The 10,559-nt window shown below is 38.0% G+C and overlaps 1 protein-coding gene across 1 annotated transcript in view; it reads right to left on the reverse strand.

The window, feature by feature from the left end:
• Window positions 1-5,303, reverse strand: part of LOC129670238 (cysteine-rich secretory protein 1-like) — a 75,186-nt gene extending 69,883 nt beyond the window's left edge. Inside the window, exons 1-2 of the mRNA XM_055598719.1 lie at window positions 5,191-5,303; window positions 4,750-4,789 (exon numbers count right to left, since the gene is read on the reverse strand). Of these exons, the coding sequence (XP_055454694.1) occupies window positions 4,750-4,789; window positions 5,191-5,303 (153 nt within the window). The remainder of the gene's footprint in view (window positions 1-4,749; window positions 4,790-5,190) is intronic.
• Between the last annotated feature and the right edge of the window lie 5,256 nt (window positions 5,304-10,559).

Below are 10,559 nucleotides of genomic sequence, written 5' to 3' on the forward strand. Positions count from 1 at the left end.
AAAAAAATAATTGATTTCTATTATAAGAATTCCTGTAGAGATAAATGATACTTTTTCTGGCAGTACTCATGAATAGTTGAAGATATGCCAAAAATAAATCACAAGAAAGTCCTGTTTGTCAGGATGCTTAGCCCCAAAATGGGTTATTGTCAGCATCGAGCAGATGTGAGGTGATGGCACTGTGGCAGGTCATATTTCCAAGTAGACTTGGCAACAAGGCATGTTAACCTCGACTTAAGCTAGAAAACCCCTCTGAAATCTCTAGTCCTCATTAACACATAAGCAAGCAAGTCTTCAATTCTCCGTTTATGCTAAATAGCTGATTTTAACAGTAAACATACAAAAGTGTGGGCTAGTACAAATGTACATGCACAAACTGCCTTTTTTGGTGGCTTTATACTCAAAAAGAATCTCGTGCCATGCAGTAAAGGTACAAAATTTGTAATTTTGTGAAGAGTACCCCCAAGACCTATGAAGATCCAGGTAATTAACATAACTAGATAAACTACAGCTTGGTAGTACTTGTTTCAGCTTATAGACCTAGTTTTTAGAAGGCTGATTATTTTTAAAAATATAATTCTAAAATTTATTTTTTTAGAATACAGAATTGTTCTAGCAATTAGAAATGAATTTGGCTTTAGCAGGTGAAACACATCCTTTTTTAATTCATGAACTTTAATTCGTTTAGTTTATGTGGGACATAAAGTTTATTTGGACAACCAAAGCAATACTGAAGTTATCACAATATCTAATTTCAGAAAAACCCACACTACAATGGTCACATGACTTTTGAGAAAGATATCAAAACCATGTGGTTAAGAAAAGACCATAAATATCAATTAGTGACTCTAGGAAAACTGCATATTCACAATTAAAATAAAACTAGATTCCTATTTCTTTTTTTTGAACATTTTTTATATATTATATGAATTCTTTTCATGCTTTCTCCCTCTTCCAAGTTCTTCTAGATCTTCCTCACTTCCACAGCTACCCAGCTTTAGGTCCTTCCTTTCTCCCTCGCTTTAGAAACCAAACAATCAGGTAAACTAACAAACAAAAAATCCAAACAAACCAAAATATAAACAAACAAACAAAAACAAAACAAAACTCACACACTTTCTTATACTGTACAAAACTCATAAGCATATATACTGTTTTTCATACTGAACAAAATTCAACTTAAATGATTCAATGAGCTTAATGTAAGCTTTGAAACTACTAAGGAAAAACAAGAAAACCCTTAATGATGAATAGTCAATGACTTTTGAATAAGTTTCCAATAGTCCAAGATATAACAGCAAACACTGATAAATAGGATTCCCTTTCCCTTTCAGCCTTAATAGGTTTTTTTGATATTGTCATTGTTCAAATCTTGTTTATGAAGCCATTTCCAAGAAAGACTGTTCCACAGAAGATTTCCTGGTATCTTGCTTTTACAATGACTCTGCCCTCTCTTCTATGGTATTTCCTGAGCAACAGATGTAGGGCTGTAAACATATCCATTGCAGCAGGTCTCCCATGATCCCTTGATCTCTGCATGGAGTACAGTTGTGGATTTTTAGTTATCATCTCCATTTGCTATAAACAAATGTCTTTGATAAGGTATGGTATTATAAAATATAATGTTGTGAGGGGGTACTTTGGTAGGCCCATGCCAAGGTGCACCCTTGAGAAAGTACACCGTGCAAGAGATCTGGTATAAAGGGAGTTTATTGGGGGAAGGGAAAAGATTGAGAACCTGGGAAAAGGTAGAGGCAGCAAGGGATCCATGAGGGGTGGGGTTGGGAGTGGGAGAGCAGAGAAGGAGTGGGGAAGAGAGAGAGAGACCACCGCTAGGAGCAGAAAGAAAGCTGGGATGGCAGCAGTTTTACTATTCTGCTGCACGCACATGCAGTACCTGCCTATGGAAGCAGATCATGAGGTAAGCAGTTGCTAGGTCCATGAGGGCAAGGCAAGCTGAATTGCCTAAATGTTAACAGATGGCATCTACACTTCTCAATGGGTATAAAGACAAGATTTAGAATGTAAGAAGTTCTGTAGGCCTAGCAAAATGGCAGTAGTAGATCCTCTTTTAAGATACCTGACCTCATTAGACCCAGGAGGCTGGCTAGATTTCTAGGACCAGTCATAATTTACCTCCTGTTTAGAGGCCCTTACTCCAATTAGATACCTATTGATTGGTTACCACCAACATGGGAGTGGCTCTTATGCCACATTTACAGATATATTACCATGCTGATCATTAGTGTGGTTCATAGGAGTCATAGCTGGATAAGAGTATTATTAGCTTCCCTCACTTATCAGCTTTCATTGAAGTTTTCTGATACAATGAAAGCCTGATCACAAGACAAAAGTATTCAGGTTAGATCTCGACCAAATCATTGAAGTGCTACATCCTAAGCCTGAGGTGTTTTCAGAAATAGGGGTTTACTTTAAAAATGAGTGGCAACCAAAGTCAAAACTCCCATAGTTTTTGGTTTTAGAAGTCACTTAGAGTATCTGATGACTGCTGAAGAGTGTCAGCCTCTCACAGGAATGATCCTCCTAAATGTTTGTCTAATGCAAAGTGGTCAGCCCGGAAACCATACACACACAAACCACAAAATGACCCAGCAGTTGTATTTCTATATTTGTACATAGATGTAAATCTATATATGTATTTAGAAATATAATTATGAAAGAAGAGATTAACAGATTGAAAGTAAGGGCATGGGAAGAGTTAGAGAGCAGAAACTTGACAGGGCCTGAGAAGAGACAATGGAAGGGAAGGAATGATATAATTACATTTAAATTTAAATTGCTTTTTAATTAAAAATAATTGGCAAATGAGATTACATAAAATTTAAAAGCCTCTGCTCAGCAAAACAGACACCATAGTGAAGGGATCATCTTCAAAATAGCGAAAATTATTTCCCATAAATTCATCCACCAATATATTAATGTCCTAAATATATAAAAATATATTAAAAATAATAAGAACAAAGAACACAATTAGTATATGGGTAATTTAATGTGACAGAAACCCCTTTCATGAAGAAACACAAGTAAAAAGTGCTTAGCATCTTGAACCACTGTAATGTGCAATTCAAAACTACACTGAGATTTTATTTATCTAGAATGATTATCATAAACAAAGAACAATAGATGTAGCTGAGGATGAAGGAGAACAACCCTTGTGTGTCACTGATGCATATGTAAATTTGCCAGACCATTTTGGAAGTCAGTGTAGATGGTCCTCAAAAAGCTTAAGGAAGAATTATTGTATGACCCAGATACACCAGTCTCGTCTGTGTACCAGAGGAATCAAAATCATCTTACAATAGACATTCATAAACATCCATTTTTATGGTTACTCTGTTCCCAACAGGGAAGTCATGGAATAAGTATAGGGACCTTTAAAAAGATGAAATGTGAAAGATGAAGTTTGAAAATTAGTAGTGGAGTTGATGAAGTTAAAAGAAACAAGACCAATTAAGAGAAAAAGAAGCATATTTTCTTCATATGTACTATTCAGATTTTTCTAAAAAGTGTGAATGTAAATGGGAGATTTAGTGAGGAAGAGAAGGGCACCATTATAAATTATGTAATTAAAGGTAAACCAGGGATTGAATATAGTTTAAATACATCTCTATATAGCAATGTATAAAACTTAACTATTTTGTATATTTAATATCTGTTAGTGAAACGTACAGTTTCAACTCACAAGTCTCCTTTATAAAAGTACATTTTCAATCTTAAGTAAGGAGATAAAAGCAATTGAGAGAGAATGGGAAATTTAAAAGAATTAGACACATGTAGAAGAAATGATCTGAGCACACGCAGACTGCATTTATATCAGAGACAGTCTTGGAAGCCCTTGCAATGATGGTGTATGGCATAGATCAAAGTGCAAAAGTGAGGTACATAGCTTTAGATAGTGCCCATGAGTGAGAGAAATGAGGGTCTTTTGATTAAGGGTATTTGTAGGAGGCACAGCTTATTGTAGGAAGAGCCAGGCTTATTAGACACAGGAAACTATTTCCTTCAAAGAGAGAGAGAGAGAGAGAGAGAGAGAGAGAGAGAGAGAGAGAGAGAATGACTGAGTCACCTGCAATATTGGAGTGGATATGGCAACCTGTGGATGTTTTTGCTATTCTATGGAGCCAGCCTTCCTGAATCTCCCTCCCCCTTAAATCATGAGCATTGTTTAGGCCCTAATCCTGAGTTTTGTCTCCCTATGAATAGAACCCATTTTTATGAAAGATATGAATAGAACCCATTTTTATGAAAGAAGTCCCATGTATTTTGTATCCTCCAAATAGAATCTATGCTTATGCTTATTACAAATCTTTATTCCTTAGTCCCTTGCCCTGAGTACTGTTTACCAGCCAGTAGAACTCATTCTTATTGTAAAGGCCACAGGTGCTTTGTTACTTTGCTAGGGAGTTTCTATATCGCTGTGCCTAAAGCTTAGTTGAGATAATTGTCACATGAAAATCTTTCCCCAAAATTTTACTGTGCTTAAATTTGTAAGAATAATAAACCATGAGGTCAAACTCTAAAGTTTTGACCAGTGCCTACAAAGGTGATACTGAATCGATTTTCATTCTTTACTTCACTTAATTTGTCACCCTTCTGGCTGTGAGGTTTACAGCTTCCCAAGAGGTACTAAGGTAGAATGTTGGGAGCTCCCAAAGTTGAACCAGGGGAGGAATCCCACTTTCAGGAATAGGTAGGCTCAGAAACAGGCTGTTGATTGGCAGTACTTACCTGGAGTATGACCTGTGGATGCAAGCAGATCTCCTGAAGCCTACAGAAAGATACAAATTAGCTTGGGAGACAATTTAAATTCTGATTAATGTCAAAGTTCTGAACAATATTAAGACAACAGTAGTATGGTGGGGGAAGAGTTTTATATACTTAAAATTACTTTATTATTACCAACCTTAAAACACCATCTTAGACCTTCAAATATTTCATCAGAAGCTCAGACTTTACATAAACTGTTCATTTTTGAGAGGGCAGGTGAAGCCTGATTAATATGACAGAAGCTTACCCATTATCCAGACTGTCTTCCCATTAGGCTCCTGTTGATATCAGTGGTGCTTGTGGGCACAAATCTAGGGCAGCCTGACAGCATCAGTCTTCAGGTTCTGGGCGCAGCAAATCTGAGGCCATTCCACGGAAGAAGAATTTGGGAGAATGACTAACCTTATTTGTTTAGGCTCTCCTGCTGTCACATTTGTCCACAGTTCAGGCAGGACCTTAGCAGCAATCAAGGTGAAGCAGTGCTGCACAGTATCATAGTGTCCAGGTGGAGTCATGTTATTATACCCAAATCTTCCTGGAGGCCATGGGGTCACCACTAGAAGCTGGGGGCTCTGTCACATTAAGCATTTTTATTAAGCATTTAAATGTAATATTCTGTAGATTTTCTGATGGTTTTGAGGACCATGATCTATTAAGTATAGCTGAGCAAAACAAACTTTTATTGATTGTATAGATACCCATCCTAGGCTTAACCTTGAAAACATAAAACAAGAGACTAGGTAAAGCTTAGTTGTTTGTTTGTTTGTTTGTTTAGCATGACAGAAAAAATATTTCTGAGCTAGTATCAAAGGGAAATGTTCAGTCTTAGATACAGTTCACAAACTGGCAATTCTTCTGGTCCCACTGCATCTTTACAGACTGAATAGCAAAAGCTTAATAGGTGGCAACAAAGCCATGGCCCCACCCCCTTTATTCCGAGGTCATCTCAGATTTCAAGGACATCTGTTTGTGGATTAACCTCACCAAAATTGCCAATCCCAGAATATTGAATTGGGACACCACTTCCATACTTTTGGGATTCTGGCAAAGAATGGGAAAATGAGTGCTTCTGGGTATAAAATTAATCCCCAGATACCTCTTGATAATGATGATCAAACCCATCATGATGATGAGCCAAGTGTTTTAAGTGCCACAGATGGATATTTATTTATTTATATATAATTTTAATTAATTTATTTTTATTAATTACAGTTTATTCACTTTGTATCTCAACTGTAGCCCCCTCCTCCATCCCTTCCCAATCCTGCCCTCCCTCCCTCATCTCCTCCCATGCTCCTCCCCAAGTTCACTGATAGGGAAGGTTCTCCTCCTCTTCCCTCTGACCCTAGCCTATCAGGTCTCATCAGGACTGGCTGCTTTGTCTTCCTCCATGGCCTAGTAAGGCTGCTCCCTGCTCAGAGAGAGGTGATCAAAGAGCCAGCCACTGAGTTCATTTCAGAGACAGTCCCTGTTCCCCTTACTAGGGTATCCCCTTGGACATGGAGCTTCCATGGGCTACATCTGTGCAAGGGTTCTAGGTTATCTCTATGAATGGTCCTTGGTTGGAGTATCAGTCTCAGAAAAGACCTCTGTGGCCAGATTTTTTTTTTTTTTTTTTTTGGTACTGTTGCTCTCCTTGTGTAACTCCTGTCCCCTCCAGGTATTTCTATCTCCCCTTTCTTTTATAAGATTCCCTGCACTCTGCCCAAAGGGATATTTAAATCTGCATCTCCAGTGATGTACCATCTATCCTGCTGCTGTCTCCATCTGCCTACATCTTGCATGGGTGTGGGGAAGAATCAGGATGGGATAGGGAGAACCTAGAGCCATGTATGGAGACACAGCCCCAGGAATTGGAGGAGGGGGAGAGGTGAAAACATGCTTCCCCCCAAATCCTGGAGAGAGTAGATAATCTCCGCAGACACCCAAGAGGTATCTGGGGATTAATTTTATACCCAGAAGCACTCATTTTCCCATTCTTTGCCAGAATCCCAAAAGTATGGAAGTGGTGTCCCAATTCTGGGATTGGCAATTTTGGTGAGGTTAATCCACAAACAGATGTCCTTGAAATCTGAGATGACCTCGGAATGAAGCCTGGCTTTGTTCTGGTCGGACTCCTCTTCTCTGGGGACATCTTCACAGAAGAGAGAGAGTGGGGCGGGACATGAATCCCTGAAGAGGCACCTGATACCTCTTGGCAGTAGCTGAGGGGCAAGGCACTTACTGAATCCAAAGTTGCCTCAGGCTGACAGGGAGGTCAAAGGAAGGAAGTGGTTGGTTCCCATGTTGCCTCCTTAGCTTGGCTGGGTACTGAACTTCTTTTGGCGTTTGAAGATGATTAGCAAAGAACTACGAGGTGAAGAGAGTGGTCCCAGGAAGTCCAGCTTGTGGGACTCAACTTCCCCTAAGTCATAGGTACCAGATGATTAAATAAATAAAATAGAATGAGCGAATGGGGAGATTAAGCTATATTATATAAATGCAGGTTTATTAGGAGCAGCGGGGGGGGGGGGGAGGGGGGGGGGGGGGGGTTGGGGGGGGGGGAAGGGGGGGGGGAGGGAGGAATGGGGGCAAGGGGCAGCAAAGGTGGAAAAGGGGGAAACAGAACCAAGAAAGCTGGTTACATAATCAAGGAGCTCTGGTAGAGAAACCACACCTCTAGGTGGAGGGCAGGGTATGACAGACATGCCTTGCAGCAGGCAGGGACTTTGACACACTCAGTATGGTTTTATATAGTTCTTACAGTTTACCTGTGTGCGTCATGATTTTAGTTTATTTTTAATGGATGAGTAATATTCCATTGCGGAAACATATTTTCATTATCCACGCTTCTGTTAAGCAACATCTAGGCTGTTTCCAGTGTCTAGCTATTACGAATAACGCTTCAGCGAACACAGCTGAGCAAGTGTTCTTTGTTAGGATGAAATGTTCTTTGGGTATATGTCCAAAGTGATATAGCTAGATGGTGAGGTAGACCAATTCCCAACTTCCTGAATTATGGCTACAATGATTTCGACAGTGGCTCAAGCATTGAAAGATTGTTTTCCTTTACTACACATCCTAACCAGCATGAGCTGTCATTTGTTTTATTGATCTTGGCCAGTTTGGAAGGTGTAGGAGATTTGAGATGAAACCTTACAGTTGCTAGAAGACGTTAGTCTGTAATTCTCCTTGTTGGGTCTTTGTGAGGGTTAGTTATCAGGGTGACTATGGCCTCACTAAAAACATCGGTCATTGTTCCTTATTTTATCTTGTTAAATAATTTGAGGAGTATTAGCATTAAGTCTTCTTTCAAAGTCTGGTAGAAGTTTGAGCTAAAACCATCTGGCCCTTGGTTTTTTATTTGTTTTTTGTTTTTTGTTTGTTTGTTTGTTTGTTTTTTTAGGTGGTAGACTTAATTACTGCTTTTATTTTTATTAAGGGACATGACTCTGTTTAAATTGTTTGGCTGGTCTTGATTTAACATTGATAAGAGGTTTGTACTGATAAAAATTATCCATTTTGCTTAGATTTTCTAATTTGGTAGAATATAGTTTTTGAAGTATGCACTTATGATTCTCTGGATTTTTTTACATTCTTTTGTTATGACCCCCCTTTTATCTGTAATTTTTGTTAATTTGCAACCTCCTTCATTACCTTTTAGTTAATTTAGATGTGGTTTTGTCAATATTATTAATTTTCTCAAAGAACCAATTCTTTGTTACATTGATTCTTGTAATTTTGTTTGTTTATAATTTGTTGGATTCAGAACTGAGTTTGATTATTTCTTGCCATCCACTCCTTTGGGGTGTGATTTTTTATGTTCTAGCGCTGTTAAGTTACTAGTATGCGATCACCCCAATTTTTTTATGTGGGCACTTAGTGCTACCTTTTAGAACCACCCTTATTGTGCCCTATATGTTTGAGTGTATTGTTATTCATTTTAATTACATTCTAGAGAGTCTTTAATTTTTATAGTAATTTTTTGTCTTAACCCATTTTTTATTTGCTAATGAATTGTTCAGTTTCCCTAAGTTTGTAAACTTTGTGTTGTTGATGGCCAGTTTTAGTCTGTGGTGGTCAGGTAAGATGCAGGGTTGTTATTCCAATTTCTTGTATTTATTGAGACTTGTTTTGTGTGTAAGTAGTCAGTTTTGGAGAAATTTCTACAAGGCGCTGAGAAGGTATGTTTAGTTTGTGTTTTGGTAAAACATTCTGTAAACACCTTTTAAATCCATTTGATTTAAACACTTCAGCATTTTGTTGTTGTTGGTTAGTTTTTGTCTAGATAACCTGTCTGTTGGTGAAAGGGGGATATTGAAGTCTCACACTATTAGTATGTAAGGGTCAATATGTGATTTAAGTTGTAGTGCTTTGTGAACTTTGATGCTTTTCTGTGTGGTGCATAGATGTTAGGAATATCAATGTCCTCTTGGTGGATTTTTTTTTTTCTTTGATGAGTATATAGCGTACTCTCCTATCTATTCTGACGAGTTTTGGTCTGAAGTCCAATTTTTCAGATATTACACTAGCTGTGCCACTTTAATAGGTCCATTTCCATGGAATATGTTTTTTCCATCCTTTTACATTGAGGTGGTGTTTATTCTTGTTGTTTAAGTATGTTCCTTGGATGCAGAAGGAACATACTGCATCTTATTTTTTCATCCAGACATGAGTCTGTGCCTTTTTATTGGAGGATTAAGACCATTGATGTTGTCCAAGGTAACCATTTGTTTGATGGTGTCTTTAATGCTTCATATTCTCTTTTCCCTCTCTTTTGTTATGTTGGTGAGACTTGTTTCTGAGGTTCTTATTCAAGACCCTAAACTTTTTATTTCCAGTTTCCATTTCTTTTATTGACTCTTTTCCTATTTTCAGTTTTGAACTGTTTCATCAATTTCCTTCCACTGTTTGTTTGTGTTTTCATAGATTTCTTGAAGGGATTTACTTATTTCCTCTTTAAGAACTTCTATCATATTCACAGAGGATTTTGTAGGGTCCTTGTCTTGTGCTTCAACTATTTTGCATTTCACATGGACTACTGGGGTAGGCTTGCTCAGACTAATAGAAACACATTGCTCTGTTGATTATTGATTATGCTGGAGTTTAAGCATTTGGGTTTGTGAAGATTGTATATCTAGAGGCTGATAGCTAATCTTGTCTTTGTTGATGAGTGTTTTGTTTCTTATTTCTGTTGTTCTCGCTTGTTTTTAGGAGGGTGTGATAGCTGTGTGTTGCCTGACCAGAAATTCTTCTGGGATCATGCTAGGTGTGGCCGCTGAGGGTTCCAAGTTCAGTGTGTTTTTAATGCCTAGTGTCTCCACAGCCTTAGTCTATGGTTCACACCTACTTCAAATATAGGGCAGCAGATCTTTCAGAAATCAGAGAGCAGACTATATGGCTTGCTTTTCTGTGTTTGAAATGTTTTTTTGAGACGTACTCTTTTCCTTCCTAGCTTATTCTCTAGGCATATCAGCTAGAAAGTGGGATAATTCATACTCTAGCTCTGAGAGTGCATTCCTTACATATATGTCTTTAAATCATTAGATAACCAGAAATATGTGAAGTGGTTCTCACCTGAGACTTGTGAGGTATTAAGAAAAGAAAGCACAGATACAATATGAAGAAAGCAAGTGAGAAGAGAAAACAAATCTGCCAGCCAAGAAATTCAAATTTCTAAAATATGGTGCCATAAGAAACACTGATTTCATGGAAGGATACCAATAAGAGATCATTTCTGAGAGAAGAAAAATAAAAGAGGCATCTGAATGAGAATTTAAATTAAGCTTGAA

The sequence above is a fragment of the Psammomys obesus genome, unplaced genomic scaffold (genome assembly GCF_907164565.1).
Source record: "Psammomys obesus unplaced genomic scaffold, mPsaObe1.curated_primary_1811, whole genome shotgun sequence".
Taxonomy (NCBI): Eukaryota; Metazoa; Chordata; class Mammalia; order Rodentia; family Muridae; genus Psammomys; species Psammomys obesus.